Source organism: Gracilinanus agilis, chromosome 2 (assembly GCF_016433145.1).
Source record: "Gracilinanus agilis isolate LMUSP501 chromosome 2, AgileGrace, whole genome shotgun sequence".
NCBI classification, from domain to species: domain Eukaryota; kingdom Metazoa; phylum Chordata; class Mammalia; order Didelphimorphia; family Didelphidae; genus Gracilinanus; species Gracilinanus agilis.
The window spans coordinates 694,240,533-694,260,578 of NC_058131.1; the positions used below are offsets into that span (position 1 = coordinate 694,240,533).

Here is a 20,046-nt window from a genome sequence, read left to right on the forward strand (position 1 = left end):
CGGCGGCTCCCTCTCTCCTCCTGTCCCTCCCTTTTCTTTCTCCGCTCTCTGTCGCTCTCTCTCCCTTCTCTATCCTCTCTCACCTCCCTCCCTCCTTCTTTCTCTCCCTCCTTCTCTTCCCACACTCCTCCCTCCCTCTCTCTCTCTCTCTCTCTCTCTCTCTCTCTCTCTCTCTCTCTCTCTCTCTCTCTCTCTCTCTCTCTCATTCATTTTCCCGTAGAAATAACATGAGAAAAAGGAAAGCTGTGATTCGGGGCACCTGGGCTACCTGCGTCGCTGCCTATTCAGAACAGACAAGAAACAAACAAACGCACCAAAAAGCTGTCCCAGCGTCCCTGCCCCCCCCCCTTTGGTCCTTCTTTTCACGCGGCTCTAACCGCTGGGCCGTCCGCCTTCTCCGTGTGCCACAGACTAGGAAGGAGGCCGGTGAGGGGAAGAGGCCGCCCCGGCAGGCTCTCACAGTATAAAGGCAGAAAATGTAAGAGAGCAACAGAAGGAAAACGGCCGCATTCGGGGGCATTTCACGGGGGACAAAACTGGCCCCGGGCCAGAGCGAGGCCCCCCCACCCCGATGGTCACCTTATTCCGGACGCAGCAGGTGTAGGGGACGCCGCAAGCCAGGGGCCCGGGCCCGCTGCAGTTGTGGTACTGGTTCTGGTTCCAGTCTGTGTAGTCTTCGCCGCCGCAGCACTTAAACTAGAAGAAAGAAGGCGGCGAGTCGGGGAGGCCCGAGACGGCGGGGCAGACCCCGCACCCGAGCCCAGTCCTCCTGAGGGCCGGCCGGGCGGCTCAGCGGACAGACGGCCCCACCCAGAGATGGGAGGTCCTGGGTTCTGATCTAGCCTCCGACACGTCCTCGCTGGGTGACCCCCGGCCCAGCCCTGACCGCTGCTCTGCCTTGGAAGCCCCACAGGCGGGGGAGTGTGAGAGGGGACCCGGGGGGACCCGGGACGGGGGAGGCCCGGCTCACCTGCTCCTGGACGAAGTCCATGATGTTCTTGAAGTCCAGGTCGTCGTAGTAGTTCACGATTCCTCTCCGGATGTTGTCGTTCAGGAACTCAATGGTCTGTGGCACAGGACGGGGGGCAGGTCAGCCCTACTCTGCGCCCCACTCTGCGCCCCACTCTCCCCCCCAAGCCCCTGGAGGGTGGTTTTCCATTTTACAGAGCACTAAAGCAGCTCGGGAAGGGGAAGCGGCTCAGAGCCTCCCAGAAGCCAGGCAGGCCTGGCCCAGGGTCACCCGCTGCCTCGGGGTCTCCCGACGCCCCCCATAGCCTGCAGGCCCCTGTGCTGCTGGGCTCACGGCCCCCGAGGCCGCCGTTCTGCCCGCCCTGATACGGTGGGACCCTGCCGGCCGGAGCCCCCGGCGGACCCTGAATGGCTGGCAGGGCCCTGGGCAGCCACTCTGGCCAGGCTCCCTCCCAAGATTGGGGGGCCCAAAAGGAGAAAGAAGAGGCCCCAAAGCCAGGTCATAGACGACGGAAGCTCAGAGCCTGCAACAAGCCTCGGCTGGAGGCCCCTCAGGTCGGGGCACGTCAGAAATGGGGACGTCCTTGGGGCAGAGAACACGGAATGCCAGATGGGAATTTAGAGGCCCAGAAAAGGGCCTGAGCTGGGCTTGGAAGCCCCCCTCTTTCTGCTCCCCCCCCCCGCCGGCTCCTGGGCTCCACAGACATGGGAAGGACCCTGCAGGGGGAGGGCAGGAAATTCAGGCAAGAAGGGAGGCCCGAAGCCTGGGAGGCTGGGCAGCCACGGCAGCATCTGGAGGAAGCGAAGCACTCGAGCCATCACCCAGGGACAAGAGGCCGGACGGCGGCTCCCAGGCCCAGAAGGACCTCCAGCCTCCCACGCAGAGGAAGACAAACGGCCCTTTGGCAGAGGGCCGGAGCACAAGGCTTGCAGGAAGGAGGATGACTCAAAGGGCAGCTCGGGGCCAGCCGGCTATGGGGAGCTATGCTGGAGACTCCCTGGGCAAGTCACTTCCTCTCTCCAGGCCTCGACATTCTCCCCTGCAAAATGAGGGCTCTACCAGGGCTCTTCTCTTCATCTAGGCAGCAGGGACGTGCCAGAGCACCCAGAGTTCTCCAGGAAGACCCGAGTTCAAGTGCAGCTTCAGAGAGGTCTTGCTTGTGCGACCCTGGGCGAGTCACCTAACCTGTGTCTCCATTTCCTCACTATTAAATGGAATTGTCTCTGAGGTCTCTAGAGTGTATGATTTATTCAGTTATTTGACAAACATTCACTAGGAACCTGCTGCCCGTTCCATACCACGCCTGGCACTGGAGCAGATACACGGTTGAAACAAGACAGTGTCTGTCCTCGGGGGCGCCTGGCTTGGTAGGAAAATTAATTTTAAAATGAGTTCCTCCCAATTTCCCTTTGGGCGAGGCGGGGCCTAATCTGCAAATAGGAAAAATGAAGTTCGAAGAAAGGGAGTCACAAAATGATGGACTCTCCGAGTCAGAAGGGACTTCAGAGACATCCACCTCCAACTTGCACTCAAAAACTCCTTTTACCAATGGCTGAAAATCTCCAAGCTTTGCGGGGGATCCGGCCGTCTCCTCCGGTGGTCCATCCCGCTGGGGGGAAGTTTTCTCCTTATACCAAGCCTGCATCGGCCCCGCTTTAGGAGGCTGCAGAACAAATGTCATCTGACTTCCAGAGGATGCTCCCGACAGTGGGTGAAGCCGGCCGGCAGCTGCCCTGGAGCCTTCTCTTCTCCGGGTCCCACACAACACGGTGGTTTTCTTCCAGACGTGACTCCACATTTCCAATGTCTTTTTGTGCCAGGCCTGAAGAGGCCACGGCCAGCAAGCTGCGCCCAGCGAGGCGGGCAGGGGGCTATCGCCTCTCCGTGCAGACCAAGATCCCGTCTGCTTCTCCAGCTACCATGCTAGACTTGGGATTTGTGTTCATCCTGGTGTCTACTAAAACCCCTGGCTCTTTTTCATAAGAACTGCTCACGGGGGCAGCTAAGGTGGCTTGGTGGATTGAAAGCCAGGCCTAGGGGGTAGCTGGGTAGCTCAGTGGATTGAGAGCCAGGCCTAGAGACAGGAGGTCCTGGGTTCAAATATGGCCTCAGACATTCCCCAGCTGTGTGACCCTGGGCAAGTCACTTGACCCCCATGGCCCACCCTTACCACTCTTCTGCCTTGGAGCCAATACACAGTATTGACTCCAAGACAGAACATAAGGGTTTTAAAAAAAAAAGAAAGCCAGGCCTAAAGGCTCAAATCTGGCGTTAGACACTTCCTAGCTGGGTGTCCTTAGACAAGTCACTTACCCCCATTGCTCTTCTGCCTTAGAACCAATACTTAGTACTAATTCTAAGAGAGAAGGCAACGATTTTTTAAAAGCATTTATTAAGTGCCTACTCTGTACCAAGCAGGATGCTAGGTGATGGGGATACAGAGACAAAACTAAAAACAGTTTTGCCACCAAGACTTACATTTATAGGCCCATAAATAAAATAAACACATGATGATTTGATGGAGAGGACCACAACCAAGCAGTCTACAAGAGCTTACTAAGCGCCTACTGGCACCAGGCCAGTAGAAACAAGGGCAGTCCCCTGTCCTCAGAGGGCCGACATTCCTACCAGAGATGAGGGAATAAAGCAAACGGAGCTCTCTGAAAAGCCCACACAGAGCAGATGCCCAGAGCTGTCCACCTTATCCACAAGAGCAGCAGGAACTTTGCTGCAAGGGGGAGGGCCCAAGTCTCCAGCATTCCTCTGGGCTACCATGGAGTAACCCTGCCCAAGAGGAAAATGAGGTTAGTGTGGCGCAGCCAGTTCCTGAGGGAGCTGCACTGGCTCCCAGTGATCACTGCTTCCCTCTCGACATGGTCACTAACCATCCCTCCAAAAGTCGGCTCTAGAACTTCACCAGGAATCGCAGTCAAGCCTCAGTCTCTTCCCTTTTAAATCAGGACAATATTTTCCTTTCTCCAATCCTGCAATCTCCCTCTCATTCTCCACAATCTTTCAGACTTCACTGACAATGGCCCAGCGATGTCTAACTCATATTCACCGATTCTGAGAGAAACACAGAACTGGAGCTAGAAGGGACCTTCTCATCCAACACCCTCATTTTACAGATGAGGAAACTGAGATACAATTTAATTCAGCTGGGGTGGTTACAAAGGCAGAAAATGACAAAGGCAGGATTCGAATCCAGGTTCTTTGGACCCAGAGTTCTTTTCACCGTGTCACTCGGTTCCTTCATTGGCTCTAGAAATCTGAACTTATTAAAAGCAGTTGGGTATTGCCTTCAGATAATGAGGACTAAGAGAAGATTGGGACTGTGAATGGTGGCCAGGAATTCTGGAAGAAGCCCAAGGGCTCTCCTAAGCTAGAAGGACACACCAGTTAGCCTGGAGGAAGTCAGGAGAAAACAAGTTGTCTCACCCTCTGGGTAAAACAAAGGCAGGAAGGAAAAGCTCTGACGAGCTGAGGGCAGAGAGCACAACTCCAACTTCTATTTACAGAAACCTTGGCCTGCAGGTGTACTAGCATGTGGAGCAAAAAGAGAGAAGAGGGACCCCAGAGGATTACAATGGAAATGGCATTGTGTTGGAGCAGACCAAAATCCAAATCCTAGCACTGCTGCTTAAAAGCACCTACAATTTGAGAAAAGTCTTCTCTGTGACTCAGTTTCTTTCCGTGTCAACTAAGGGGTAGGTGGTCTTTCAGGCTTCCTCCAGCTCTGAAGCCCAGGATTCCTGTGGCTACCTCTAAACTCTCGTTAGGAGTTCCTGCTGGACATCTCAGCTGCCCTCTCCATCCCCCCACAGCACTCTCAATGGTCTTGGTTTGTGAGAAGAGGGGGGAAAAGGAAGGAGTCATTTCCACTCCCACAGCCCAGGGGATTTATGGGAAATGCAGAGCCCTAGGGGCGGCTGCACATCTGGACATGACCCGGAGTTCCCTTCGGCCATCTCCCCTGGGAATAAGGTCCCACCATCCGGCCTCTCCTCCTCTTCCGTCCCCCCTGACCTCAGTAAAGCTTCTTGTCCTCATTTCATCCAAGAAGCATCGTCCTGTAAAGAACGCTTGAGTGGGAGTCACCAGACTTGGGTCTCTAGACCTGGCTTTGTCGATGATATTTAACCTTCTCCGTGCCTCAGTTTTCTCATCTATAAAGTGGGTGCAAGGCCCCAGCCCCATTTATCCTGCAGGGCTGGTATAAGGCTTTCTAGGCACCAGGGATGGGGAAACGTCCCTACTGGGGAAGGCGTCCGTAGTCCCAGGGCATTGTTTTAAGGCTTTAAATCTCTGTCTCCCATCCAATGAGGCCACTCAAATTCCCGTTCAGTTCAACATGGAGCACTGAGCCCGGGGCTGGGTGAGGTGCCGGGGATACAGAGGGGAAAATCACCATCATCTACACCCTCTACTTGGGGGATGCCTGACTCTGTGAGGCAGCAAGGTACAGGGGAACAGTGCTGAGCCTGGGGAGCGATGGCCTGGGTTCGAATCCCACCTCTCTCTGACATGTTCTATCGGCATCAGGGGACCCTGTGTGAAGCCTGAAGTCACCTCCCTGAGTTTCCCCATCTGTAAAATGGGAAGGTTGGATTCAATGGCTGGGAAGACCCCTTCCTGCCCCAGACCCAGGATCCGGTCAGGGGAAGTCCAGTTCCCCCATTGTACAGATGAAGAAACTGAGGCTGTGCTCTGGGGAAGTCTTCGCTTCTCTGGGCCTCCCCCTGTACACGGTGCCTCTGTGCCCGGCGCCAGCAGAGGCCGTGTGTGGGAAGCCTCAGATCTCTCCAGTCATGTGTGTAAATTGTGGGGAGACTCCGAGCCTCTGTTTCCTCGGCTGTGTCATGGGCCATCACCCCTGCCCGATCCCCCTCGAGATGGGCCTGTGGCACAAGAGGAGTCGCAGAGGCCGGTAAAGGCCCTGGGTCCCACCACCGGGGGCGCAGGGGATGGGTTCGAGGCCTCCATCCCGCTCTCAGTTCTGGGTCCTCTAAGGGCCCCGGAGCCCTAACGAAGTCTAAGGGCCAATGTCTGAGGGACGCCCCTGAGCCCACCCGAGGCACAAAGCGCACTTGCCCGCAGGCCCATTAGCGTGGGGCAGGGGCTCCCCACACTCGGCCCGGCACTCAAGGCTCACCTGGTTCCTGAAGATCAGGGCCACGACGCCCCCGATGAGCTCGATGATGAGGCAGAGGCCCAGGATGTGCATGAACTGCGGACAGAATGAACAGCCACTCAGAGAGGCGGGGCTGCCCCCATTCTACAGAGGGGATCCCTGAGGCAGGAAGCGCCCCAAGGCTCGTGGTGGGACCCTGGGCACGGCCCTCCCTCAGTTTTCCCTCCTGTATGACAGGGATAATGACAGCGTGTGTCGGGTGAGTGCTTAGGGTCTGGCCGTGAGGAGGACGATGGGATGGAGCCGTGCTGCTGCGGCCTCGGGACACCCGGTCTAGGATACTTAAAAGGATGTAAAGTCTAAGACAGGGCTGTGGCTTTGTGGGGGGCCGCAGGACAGCAGGATGAAGTCAGGAGCTCCTGAATTCAAATCCTGCCCCAGACGCTGGGTTGCCAGACTGGTGGCCTCCAGTTCCTTGTAAAATGGAGCCAATAAAGGCGTCGGGGACCAGTCAGGGCCCTTGTGAGGGGGCCTTCAGGACCTCCCAGCCACCCACATTGTAACGGAGGGCTCTGAGGGTGCCCTGGGGGTCCCTCCCCCCAAGCATACTTCTGGCTTTTTCCAGGACTCCCCAAATTTCCACATTCCGTAGGAGACCCCCCCCCCATCCACTCTCGTGATCTGTCTCTGTTCTGGCTGCTCAGTCGTGTCCTGCCCCTTTCACAGATGAGGAAACGGAGGCCCACGGGGCGAAGGGAGTGGCAGGGGGTCTGAGGCCGGCCTCGGGCTGTTTCCGTGGGGGGGGGCGCTCACCGCTTGGAGGAGACACAGGTTGTCCCGGAGGGAGGCCAGGACCCCCACGAAGGAGACCACGAACATGACGATCCCGAGGAGGATGAGGATGATGGCCGGCGCCAGGAAGGCGCTCTCCAGGGTCTTGTACTTCTGCCGCTCCACCTCGGCGTAGATCCCCACCACCAGGATCAGAGCCCCGACCAGCTGGGAGAGGAGAGAAGGCAAAGGCGGCGCTCGGCTCCCTCCATCCGCAGAGGAGGAGGGGGAGGGCGGCTCCCGCCCTGGGCTGGAGATGGGGGGCCCCCCCTGGGGGAAGCTCCTGCCACATGCAGGGCGGGGCCCTTCGCAGGGCTCACTGGACGCCTCTCACCCAGGCAGGGGAACCCAGAGCACGTGCCAGGCACCCTGACAAGGCGGGGGGCGGGGGAAGGCCTCACTGCAGGAGGCTCTGGATCAGAACCAGCCAGAGGGAGACTCCCCAGGACACCTAGAACCTGGAGCCTCCCCGGGCTGGTCCAGAACCAGCAGCCGGAGATAGTCTCCAACATGCGGACATCCAGGCTCCCCTCAGCAGACCTGGGACTGGCGGCGGAGGCGGTGAGGTCATTCGGAGGAGTCGGAAGCCCCGAGATCGAATCTCCCTCCCATCCCACCAGCTCCGGTCACCTGGGAAAGCCCCTCCCCCTCCTGGTCTCCGTTTCCTCCTCTGTACAATGAGGGGGTTGCCCTCCGGGGTGTCCGAGGCCCCTTCCTGTTCCGAACCCACGTTTCCCCAGAGAGCCACCTGGAGGTGCCCGCCTGGGGCCAGGAACTAAGCCTCCCAGACCCGAGCCTCGAGGCGGCTTTTACCCGCCACAACAGGCTCCGGAAGTCCCGCCCCCGCGCTCTGCCCAGCCCCGCCCTGCAGGTTGGCCAGGTGGGGGCAGCAGCGGAGGGGCCAGAGTGGGGTGGGGGGAAGCCCTGGAGTGGAGCTGTACTTGGTGGTGGGTGGTCTCAGGGCCACCTCCTGGGATCTCCCTGCCTCCGTGGAGGCCAGATAAGAGCCGGAGGATGGGCATTCTAAGAACCCACGCTTCCATGGCACGCTGCATAGGGCCCTGGGTTCAAGTGCTGCCTCAGGCACTTCGCTGTGTATCCTCATTTGTGAAATGGGCCAGAGAAGGCCGGGGCAAAGCTCTCCTGGCATCTCCGCAGGGAACCGGAGCAGGGACATAAGGCAGACAGGACTGAGCACTGTACAAGGATCCTCACCACAGCCTGGGGGGGGGGGGGGAGGGTCGCTACCGTTATCCCCATTTAACAGACAGACAGACAGGTAAAGGGCAGTTTGTCTGGACTGCCTGCGGGGCCTCTGGGTCCTTGTCATTGAGTCACTTCAGTGGGTCTGACTCGGGAGCCCTGTCAGGTTTTCTTGGCAGAGATACTGGAGAGCTTCACCATTTCCTTCTCTGGCTCTTTTCACAGATGGGGAAACTGAGGCCAACAGGGTGAAGGGACTGGCCCAGGGTCACACAGCGGGTATGCATCTGGCCTGGGTATTGCAGGGCTTCCACTATGGTGCATGCTGGCAGAATCGAGCCAGAACCTTCCGGAGGGAGTGGGAGAGGCAATCAGCCAGGCCAGGACCCGCTGTGAACGGGTCCAAAAAGCAACCGTCACCATCCTTGAAGAGCCTGGGTTCAAATGGGGCCTCAAAGCCTTCCCAGCCATGGGAGCCTGGATGAGTCACTTCACCCTGGGTGCAGGAAAGGGAGGCAGAGACGGAGCACATGACACACAGGAAACCCTGAGGGCTGCGGAGTGGGGTGTAGGACGGGGAGGATCCGATCCAAAAAGGCCCCCTTAACTTTGGCCTCAGAATCTACCCTGGGCACTGGCCACAAGGCAGGAGAGGGGTGGGGGCTGGGCAGTGACTGGCCCAGGGTCACCCAGGCCAGAAGCCGAGCCCCTGCTGTCCCAATGCCCCATTTCTGCTTGTTAAACTTGCTTTGATGCCCCTGGAAGGACCCAGGATTCCAGCTGGGCAGCCCAGCGTGTCCTTTGCTGGCATTTAACCCTTTTCTCAGCAGGGAGACAAAGATCCCCCAGGGCTGGGGAAAGCCAGGGAAGGCTTCCGGCCATTCTTTTCTGGGAAAACAAAATACATGAAATTCCCACTTTCTAGGCGTCCCTTTCTAACTTGGAGTCATGAGGCCGTGGGTGGCCATGAGCCCAGCCCAGGGACAGCAGGTTCTGGGTTCCAGTCTGGCCTCAGATTCTTCACCCCCACTGCCTTGGATCCAATCACAGAAGGGGCGCTAAGGCTGGCTTGCCATAGACCTGCTAGGAGAAGGCAAAGGCAGGAAGGGAATCTTGAGCTTCCTGACTCCAAGGCCGCCTCACCTCTCTGTGCTTTCCTTTAGACCCCTCCCGAGCAGGGTTGGCTTAGAAAATAGTGAAAAATCCAGAGACAGTTGTTGACTTTGGGGGGCCCCCAAAGTCCTCAAAAGCCCCAAAATGTCCCAGATTACCCCCAGGCCTTCCTTTTGGGGTAACAGCAAGAACACTAGACTGGAGGAAGACAACAGGTTCTGCCTCTGGTCCTGGCCCTGGCTGATCACTACCTTGACCTTAATTCTAAACCTCAGTGTGCTCATCTGTAAACAAAGGGGTTGGGTATGATCTCTGAGGAGGGTCCCAACCATCAGTTGCAAAGGACATAAAGGTTAGGAATTCAAAATGCATAAACTATAAGCATAGTGTTCCATACTAACACATTTTATCTTCTAATATCATGGATAGAAAATGTTCTTTTTTAATGTTAAAATAAAAATAAAATATAAAATAAGATAAACGTTTGTAAAAAGATGACAAAAACCAAAAAACTTCCTGGGGATCTTGGAAGTACCGAGCACCCAAAGGATTACGAAGGGCTTTGCCTTCATTGTCTCTTTGGACTGCACAACTCCCGCTCACGTAGGCATTATGGTTGCCATCAGGTTTTTTCTTCAAGATGAGGAAACTGAGGTAACATCACTCGTATCTCCCCAACCCATGGTGCCTGCCCTTAACGCCTTGTAATACCTCGCCAACTAGAAGACCAACCCTCGCCTTCTACATCGGTGCTGGGGTTCACCCAATAGTCCTCAACTGGAGGGGAAAGTGTGAAGATTAGAAAATGTTCTCACGTTATGTTAACAGCATTCAAAGACGTGAAAAGCCAGAAAAGAAGAGGAAAGTTTAGACAGAATTTTGTTTACCTGCGGGGGGATGGGCTGAGGCATAGTTGAATATATATTAGATAGCCACACAGACAGGCAGATACACTGAAGGACAGACACAGAGGGATGCCAGAGAGGCGAGGCTAGACATCAAGAGAGATCAGAGAGCCAGGTAGAGAGGTGGAAAGACAAATATATAAGAGCCTGGATAAGTGAGAGATAGTGAAACATAGGAACAAGGAAACAAGGAAGGAAGAAAGGAAGAAGGAAACAAAGAAACAAAGAAAGAGAGGGATGGATGGATGGAGAGAGAGAACAAAGGAAAAAGGAAGGAAGGAAGAAAGGAAGAAGGAAACAAAGAAACGGAGAGGGATGGCTGGATGGAGAGAATGGGAGAGAGGCAGGGAGGGGAGGAGGGGGAGACGCACTGATGGATGGATTGACATTGAATATATGACATGGCAAGACTCCTTAGGGAAGCTGGGAAAAATCTAAACAGAACAGAAAACCTATAGAACTTTGACAGAACTGGAAGAAACCTTCCAGGCTACAGCGGCCGGCGTTCTCTTCCTGCACAATGAGGCACAGAGAGGGCCCCTCAGAGACTTGCCTTTGGACACACAGCTGGGCTAAGAGGAGAGTCAGGACTGAGCCGGGTCTCCGGACTTGGAGAAATCGACCCTTGTGTCTCCCGGCACTCTCAGGACACACGTCCCCTGTGAAGCGGGAGCCAGGCACTGGCATCGCCAAAACAAAATGTGCTTTCCACGTGACCCCACGAAACAAAAGAAAATGATTCCGCTCAGAGGGTAAAAAGCAGTCCTTCCTGGCTCTCGGAGGGCATGTTTATGGGCTCAGACCTCCCAGGGGAGGCTGCATCAGCCTGGCCTAACTGGAGCCAGCTGACATGACATCATGGCGGCCAGGGGTGGTGGGTGTGTGTGCACATCATTCCGAGGCAGTGAGTGCGGTCTGGGCACCCAGAAAGCTGCTTTCGGCACCTTCCCCGCACCTCAAGATGAAAAACTCGAACTCTATTGATTCCTTTGTCAACACAGTTTTATGTTTCTCTCCGGACATGGCCATTTCTGCCAGAGCCAAGTCTAAAATTCCTTCCTGGTCGCTCTTAGCTAATTATAGGCTCCATCATCCAGAGCAGGAAACAAACAACTCATTTTTCAGCTTGATGGCACGCACGATAATACGGGGAGCGAGCCTTGGGGGGTGGGGAGGGAGACGGGGCCAAAATGGGTAGAAACCAACCACCCTTCCGGCTCGTTAGAAAAGTGGCCGCCTCGGCGCACACGATATTGCATTCTCCTGCTTCTTCGTGTATCATTTTTACTTTGAGGGGGAGTTTCGGTCCCGCTGGGCGATCCGGTGAAACCGACGGACTTCTCAGAATCATGTTTTTAAACGCATCAAGTAAATACAGAGGATTACAAGGGAAGGCGATTATAGTGACGTGCAGCTACTGGAAATATATTTTTAAAAACCAAGTTCACAGACCCCCTGACTAGGAATCTCAAGCTTGAAGACAAATTACTTTGGAGAAAAGGCCTTTTGCCTCAGTTTCCTCAATCAGAAAAGAGTATTCTAGACAGAAGTTGGGGAAGATGGCGGGGTATTGGAGTAAAACAGAGGCAACCTGGGCTGGGGTAAGACCTGGATTCGAACCTGATACTTTTTATGTTTCTTCTGTGCATGTTTGCCTGCGCTCTTGTGGCCCCTCCTCCTTAGAAGACAATCTTCCTGGAGGGCAGGGATGGCTCCATTCTTGAATCAGAAGATAGCAGGTGCTCCATAAATGACTGTGGACTGGACGGACAAGTCTTTTAGTATGCGCTGTCTTAGAGGGAGCAAGGTGGCTCAGTGGAGGGAGAGCCAGGCCAAGAGACAGGCGGTCCTGGGTTCAAATGTGACCTCAGACACTTAGCTGGGTGACCGCAGGCAAGTCATTTAACCTCTATTGCCTAGCCCTTCCCTCTCTTCTGCGCTGGAACCAATACTTAATACTGATTCTAAAACAAAAAGGAAGGGTTTTAATTAGGCCAAAACACATTATCTTATTTCTTAACCTCTGAGACTCTCCGTTTTCTCAGCTGTACCGTGTAATAATATTATAATTGCTGGGTGATACAGGAGATAGGGGGTTGGACTAAGATTCGGGCAGATCCGAGTTAGAATGCTGCCTTAGACACTTGCCAACTGTGGGTCTCTGGGAAAGTTTTTTCACAGCTATTTGCCTCAGTTTCCTCCTCCATAAGATGGGGATGACAACAGCACCTACTTCCCAGGGATTGTGGTGAGGATCTAATGAGATAATATTTGCAAAGTGCTTTGCAAACCTAGACGGTGAAAGGAGAGCTGCTGTTGTTATTAGCCTTACTTTTACGGCTTCTTAATAAATAGTATTTATGACGACCACTGAAAGTACCCTGGAAAAAACAAATTGGGTTTTGTATTTTATTAAGTGTCTCTTTTAGAGTCTGTCGGAGGAGCCGGGATCCTCTCTGTGCCTAACCAGCTATCCAGTCTGGAGTGCTTTGTAGCCTCGGCCTCTCCAGGGCAGCCCCGTCCTGTCCCGCTCAGACCTCGGACGAGTTCGGCCAAGGGCTGCGCCAAGGCCAGCTGCCTCGCCTCGAGAAGCCCGGCTCAGGGTTTCCATGACCCATTCCGGCCTTCGGGCACATGATACTTCCCAGGCTAACGCCCTTTCCAGCTGCAGAAAGAGAACTCGCTCCCGGCCAGAGCCCACAGGCAGACCACCAGACCCCCGAGCCCATTCCTTCGGGGCAGCCTCAGTGGAGCCTCTGGCTTTCACAGACAGGGAGTGATTGTCTCAGGGCTCAGCTCCTGGGATTCTGCTCATTTCAACCAACATCTCCAATGGGACTGAAACAACAACAACAACAACACCTACCATTTATAGAGTGTCTAATTCTTTCCAGATGCTGTGCTAGGTGCTTTACAAATGTTCTCTCATTTGGTCCTCACAACCACCATGATTCCTATTTTACAGATGGGGAAACTGAGGCAAGCAGGTTAGGTGGCTTGCCCGAGGCCACACCGCTAGTACGTGTCTAAGGCCGCGTGTCTTCCTGACTCCTGCCCCGGCGCTCTGTCCGCCATCCCTCCTCCTGTTGGTGCTATCCCCGAAGTCCCAGGACAGCAGGGACCATTTTCATGTCATTTTCATGTTTCAAGCCTGATGGAATATTCTGTCCCCGGGCCCAAGAGCTGGAACCCAGCATTCCCTCTCTGCTCCCTTCAGAGCTTCCTCCCCGAAGCCTCCCCGAAGCCCCCCCCAACTCCAGAACTACTCCGCAATCTTTCTGGATCCTCTTCTCTGGGCACATGCCCCCCCATAAAATATAAGCTGAGGACGGGGACTGTTGCTCTTCGTATCTGTTTCCCAGTACCCGGCACAGTGCCCGGCACACTGGAGGCTGCGACATGAATTCTCTGCATTGCACGTGGTGGGGAAGCCTGGGGGATCTGAAGCCAAGACTTGGGTTTGAACCCTGCCTGTCCCACGTGGTGCCCATGTGACCCTGGCCAAGTCCCTTCCTCTCCCCCAGGTTAAATGAAGGGGTTGAAGCAGACGGACTCTAAGGTCCCCCCAGCTCCACTGTGACCCTGAAATAACACGTGGGTGGGCAGGAGACTCCGGAGGGTAGTCCTAGTCTCTCTCCTGCCCTCTTAATCCCTCCGGGTGAATCCCCCCTGCAGACGGAGGCAGCCTGGCGCCGGGACCCACAAGAAGACAAGAGCCCTCCGGAGTGGAAGCCCCACACCGGCTCCCCGAGGACTCTGCACAAAGCCTCCATTTGGGCCTCACGAGAACCCTGTGAGGGAGGAGCTTTCTGGTGACCATTTTATAGACAAGGAAACGGAGGCCCGTGTCACACCGTGAGGGAGGGTCTGCGGCAGGACTGGAACTCGGGTCCTCCTGATGCTGGGATTCTAGGCAGACAACCCTGGCTAGAGCCGGAGGCAGGCTCTGGGAGGAGCAGCCTTTGTAGACTCCTGCCGGGTGTGCTTGTCCCAGTCCTCTGACCTCCTCGGGGGGCGGCCGGTTCTTGGGGGCGTTGCGGGGGGGCCACCAGGCTGGTCTTCCGGGGGAGCCACAACCTTTGGCAGGAATCTGGGGAAGCGGCCACGAGGAGAGCGAGATCGGAGGGAAGAGAGTCCTCCAGGGAGGCCGAAGGGAGGCCGCCTGCCTCAGTCCTCTCCTGCCCATCCTTATCCACAGACCAGAGGGAAGCGCAGGGACCGGGAGGTGTGCCGAGGGGCGCCGCCCGGGGATCCGGGGTCAAAGCATGCCGCAGACACGAGGGAGAGGAGGGGGAGGAGGGGGCTTCCAGCCCGGCTCTGTCTGGCCAGGCGATGTGGAAGAAAGCGGGACAGAAACGGGAATTCTGGGGGTCCCTCTCCTGGGATAAGAAGGAAGCGTGGAAGAACGGAACAGGAGTGCAGCCAGAGAGCTCGAGGCTCCAGATTCGGATCCTGCCTCCTGCCATGACCAGCGGGGTGACCCGGGCCAAGCCCAGGCCTCTCTGAGCCTCCGAGTGTTCTCTGAGATGGGGGCCCGGCAGCAGCCGGACGCCCCTTTGGAGGGAAGCCTTTGCTGTCCAGCTCGCTGTCCTCCAGTGACTCACTGCCGGCTTCCACCATCCCCTCTGGCGGCCTCGTCCTCGCTGCTCACCTGGCCATGCAGGGCCTGGAGGCGCCCCCGAGCCCGGAGCCTCCAGCCTGGAGCCCGAGTCTGGGAGGAGAAGGGGGAAAGCCGGCGGCTAAAGGGCGCGTCCCGGGGACTGCCCAGGAGGGCTCAGCAGGGGCCGCTGGGGACACCCCAAAGCTCGGCTCCAGGGGAGTGGCTGGGAAAGAGACTTTAGAGGCTCCCGGCAGGAGCCGCAGCGGGCAGAGCTGAGCGAGTCTGGGGGCTCTCATCTCCGCCGGCCTCCCGGGCTCGCCTCCCACGGCCGCCCCTCTTCCCTGAGCTCCAGCCTTCACAGGGGGCCTCAGACACCCAAGGCAAGTCTGAACCGCCGGGACCATGATGGCCGTCGCCCTCGCAGCCCTGCGGGGAGGGTCCCAGGAGAGAAGATCTACAAAGGATGCCCGAGCCAGAGGGGGCCGCGGAGAGACCCTCCTTTCCTCCTCATTCCTCTCTGGCTGCCTCCTCCACTCTCTCCAATCACCTCCTGGGACCGGGGAAGAAAAGGGAGCGAGGAATGTGGGGACGCCCCTCCCCGGCTCCTGGAGCAAGCTGGGGCTCCCCCCAACACCTCCTCGGACCCCCCCCCGGGGCCCATCTTGGCTCTTTGCCGGGCACCTCGCCTGGGACGCAGCCCCCCCGTGGGGACTTCATCCACTTGGCTGGGGCCAAATCAGGTCAGGAAGCAGCTGCCACACACACACACACACGCGCAGAGACACACACACACACACACACACACACACACTCCAATAACACTTTCTCTTTTTAAAATAAGAGTGAGAACAGAAGCTCCAGGGTCAGTGTCGGAGAAGGGAGCAGGCTGGAGCCACAGCACGCCGGGGTTCTCTCCTGGTTGTTCCCCAGCAGAGGCAGGCAGGAGGCGGCCCTTCCCCGGACTTGCCGGGGAACCTGATCTCTGCCTGCCTCCGGGATCCAGGGAGGATCAGATGTGGGAAATGCAGGGACTGGCCCAAGGCCCAGCTTCTGGGGAAGGGCAGGGCTGGAGAGCCAGCCCAGAGCCCAGGCAGGCCCTCCAGGGCTCTTCTTATCCTTTTCACTTTTGTTCTAAAAGGATTCAAATGGAAAATAGCCCTTTGTGGAGTCCTCAAAACTCAGAAATGGTGTGACGGCATGTAAGGGAGTAGGATAGGGCCAGTCCTTCGGTGTGCCAAGTATGGATGAACCGTGAGAAGCCCAAGAAGGTTTCTAAGCCAAAACAAAGTAAGAAGCTCTGAGCAAATAATAATAGAGGCAACTGCAGCGATGTCAGTGAAAAGGCAATTAACTAAAACTAATTACTGGGAGTTCCGGGTTAAGATGGCGGCAGAGTAAGAAGCAGCTCTTAACCTCTCCTGACCAAAACACACAAAACTCCTCACGGGGACATAAAAACAAGTCCAGACGAACGGAGGAACCCCACAACAGGGCACAGCGTGGAAGGTACGTGGAATCGAGGCATTTCCAGGCTATAAAGGGGTGAAACAGCCCTCACTAAATCGCGGGCTGAGCAACCGCCCCACCCCCACCCCCTCCACACACAACACCTGTAGCGCCGAAGCCAGCTAGGAAGAGGTGGAGCAAGTTTGGGGCACCCATCGAGTCATTGGCAGCTACAGGGCCTGTTCCTGAGAGCAGCAAGATTTGGGACCCCAATAAGCCAAAGAACGCACCCGAAATTTGAGCACGGGATAGCTCAGGCGCTGCGGAGGCGTGGGTGGAGGCAGACACAGCCAGGAGCCAAAGCTCTGAAACCCTGAGTGGGGAACGAGCGTGGACGGGTATATGACTGGGGAAGGAGCGCCCTGAGACTTGTAAAGGAACCTCCAGGAGAGGATCAAGCAAGGGGGTCCGCCAGGGGGCTTGACCTTGGAAAAAACCAGACAGACCTCAGGAGCCAAAAGACCACGGACAGACCCTGAGCGCGAGGATAAACCTGAGAAGCTGCTGAGCTAACGATGGCTACCCAGTCTCAGGAAGTTCAGAAGAGAAAGATTAACAAGAAAAAGAAGTCTTTAACACTCGACAACTTTTACACAGAGAAAATCCAGACAATCGAGCAAACAGAGGAGGAGAACAAACAAGCATCCAGACCCTCCTCAAATAAGGAAAACTCCTCACAAGCTATGGAAGAGTTCAAAACTGAGATTCTGAGGAAAATGGAAGAGATCTGGCAAGAAAATAACTGTTTAAAAGGTAGAATCTTGCAATTGGAAAGTGAGGCTCAGAAACCAAATGAACTGATAAGCAAATTGAACACCAGAAATGACAAGATTGAAAAGATCATAGCTGAAAACGAAAAGTTTAGAGCCGAAAACCAGTCCCTAAAGGCTAGAATTGAGCAATTAGAAGCTAATAATCTCTCAAGACAAAAAGAACAAATAAAACAAAGTCAAAAGACTGAAAAAATAGAAGGAAATATGAAATATCTCAATGAGAGAGTGACAGACCAAGAAAACCGGTCTAGAAGAGACAATTTGAGAATAATTGGTCTTCCAGAAAAACCAGAAATTAATAGAAACCTGGACTCCGTACTAAAAGAAATTATTCAGCAAAATTGCCCTGAAGTCCTACAACAAGAGGGCAATATAGACATCGAAAGGATTCATAAAACACCCACTACATTCGATCCAGAGAAGAAAATGGTTAGAAATATTATTGCCAAATTCAAAAGCTTTCAAGCAAAAGAAAAAATCTTACAAGAAGCCAGAAAGAGACAATTCAAATATCAAGGAGCACCAATCAGGATCACACAGGATCTGGCAGCCTCCACGCTAAAAGATCGCAAGGTTTGGAATACAATATTCAGAAAGGCAAGAGAGCTGGGCCTGCAACCACAGATCAACTACCCATCAAAACTGATATTTCCAGGGGAAAGTATGGGCATTCAACAAAATCGAAGAATTCCTAGTATTTGCACAGAAAAGACCAGGGCTAAATGGAAAGTTTGATATCCAACCACAAAAATCGAGAGAAACATGAAAAGGTAAATAAGAAACAGAGGGGAAAGAAAGAAAACTTATAATTTTTAAATTTGCCTTTCTAAGGGCCTTAGTAACATCTAATTATATGTATTCCTATGTAGAGAAATGTTATGTATAATTCTCTGTAGTGAACTCTATTCACCATTATAGTATCCACTATTATAGTAATCAGAAGAATAATTCACAGGGTGAGGGTGGAACACTAAATAATCTAAGATGACATGGGGGATGGGAAAGAGGGGGTGAATAACAGGGGATACCAAGAGAAACTTGAGTGAATAAGAAAATAGGATATTCTATTACACACAAAGAGGGCATGGGAGGGAGAGGGGACAAATACTATTATAAGAAGGAGAGGAAGAGAGCATAAAGAGGTAATAATCAAACCTTACTCTCAGTGTAATCAACCCGGAGAGGGAAGAGTAGCTATACTATCCATTGGGACATAAAACTCTAATCTAACCCTTCTGAGAAAGTCAGAGGGGATAAATCAAGGGAAACAGGGGAGTGGGGAGGTCAAAAAAAGGGAGGGGAGAAGAAGGGGGAGGGAATTCATAAGGCCGTTAAAAACAAAAAGGGGGGGAAATAAGGGAGTGGGTAGGAAGGGAAGTCAGTCAAGGGAGGGGATAAGGGATAGGGTCTTAATAGCAAACCACTGGTTTTAAAGGATATAGTTTAAGGAAAAGGGGTAGGAATAGGGGAGGAAACGAAAATGTCAGCAAATGCACAACTGATGATTATAACTCTGAATGTGAATGGGATGAACTCGTCCATAAAACGGAAGCAAATAGCAGAGTGGATCAGAAACCAAAATCCTACCATATATTGTCTACAAGAAACACATATGAGGGGGGTGGACATATACAAGTTTAAGGTTCAGGGCTTGAGCAAAACCTTTTGGGCATCAAATGAGAAAAGGAAGGCAGGAGTGGCTATTATGATTTCTGACAAAGCCAAAGTAAAAATAGATATGATTAAAAAAGACAGGGAAGGTCATTACATCCTGATTAAAGGCAGTATAAACAATGAGGAAATAACACTGCTCAATATATATGCACCAAGTGGCATAGCATCCAAATTCATAAAGGAGAAACTGGCAGAGCTCAAGAAGGAAATAGATAGTAAAACCATACTAGTGGGAGATCTAAATATTCCTCTTTCAAATCAAACCGAAAAATAAATAAGAAAGAGGTCAGAGAGGTGAATGAAGTCCTAGAAAAATTAGATTTAATTGATATGTGGAGAAAAATAAATAGGGACAAAAAGGAATACACCTTCTTTTCAGCTGCACATGGCACATTCACAAAGATTGACCATGTTATAGGGCAAAGAATCATTGCAAACAAATGCAAACGAGCAGAAATAATAAATGTAACCTTCTCAGATCATAATGCAATAAAAATAATAATTAGTAAGGGCACCTGGACAGGAAAATCAAAAACTAATTGGAAATTAAATAATATGATTCTCCAAAACCAATTTGTCAAAGAAGGAATCATAGAAACAATCAATAATTTCATTGAAGAAAATGACAATGATGAGACATCCTACCAAACTCTGTGGGATGCGGCCAAGGCAGTACTCAGGGGGAAATTTATATCCTTGAGTGCATATATTAACAAATTAAGGAGGGCAGAGATTAATGAATTGGGCATGCAACTCAAAAAATTAGAAAGCGAGCAAATTAAAAATCCCCAGATGGAAACTAAATTAGAAATACTAAAAATCAAGGGAGAAATTAATAAAATCGAAAGTAAAAGAACTATTGAATTAATAAATAAGACTAGAAGCTGGTACTTTGAAAAAACAGATAAAATAGACAAAGTACTAGTCAATCTAATAAAAAAAAAAGGAAAGGAGAAAACCAAATTGACAGTATCAAAGATGAAAAGGGAAACCTCACCTCTAATGAAGAGGAAATTAAGGCAATCATTAAAAACTATTTTGCCCAATTATACGGCAATAAATATAACAATTTAGGAGATATGGATGAATATTTACAAAAATATAAACTGCCTAGATTAACAGCAGAAGAAATAGAATACCTAAATAATCCCATATCAGAAAAAGAAATTGAACAAGCCATCAAAGAACTCCCTAAGAAAAAATCGCCAGGGCCTGATGGATTCACAAGTGAATTCTATCAGACATTCAAAGAGCAACTAATCCCAATACTATACAAATTATTTGATATGATATGCAAAGAAGGAGTCCTACCAAATTCCTTTTATGGCACAAATATGGTA

The 20,046-nt window shown here is 53.1% G+C and overlaps 1 protein-coding gene across 1 annotated transcript in view; it reads right to left on the reverse strand.

The window, feature by feature from the left end:
• Nucleotides 1-232: 232 nt before the first annotated feature.
• TSPAN15 (tetraspanin 15) overlaps nt 233-20,046 on the reverse strand; it is a 52,026-nt gene continuing 32,212 nt past the window's right edge. The window contains exons 2-5 of the mRNA XM_044662928.1: nt 6,915-7,100; nt 6,123-6,197; nt 971-1,066; nt 233-696 (exon numbers count right to left, since the gene is read on the reverse strand). Of these exons, the coding sequence (XP_044518863.1) occupies nt 457-696; nt 971-1,066; nt 6,123-6,197; nt 6,915-7,100 (597 nt within the window). The 3' untranslated portion in view covers nt 233-456. The remainder of the gene's footprint in view (nt 697-970; nt 1,067-6,122; nt 6,198-6,914; nt 7,101-20,046) is intronic.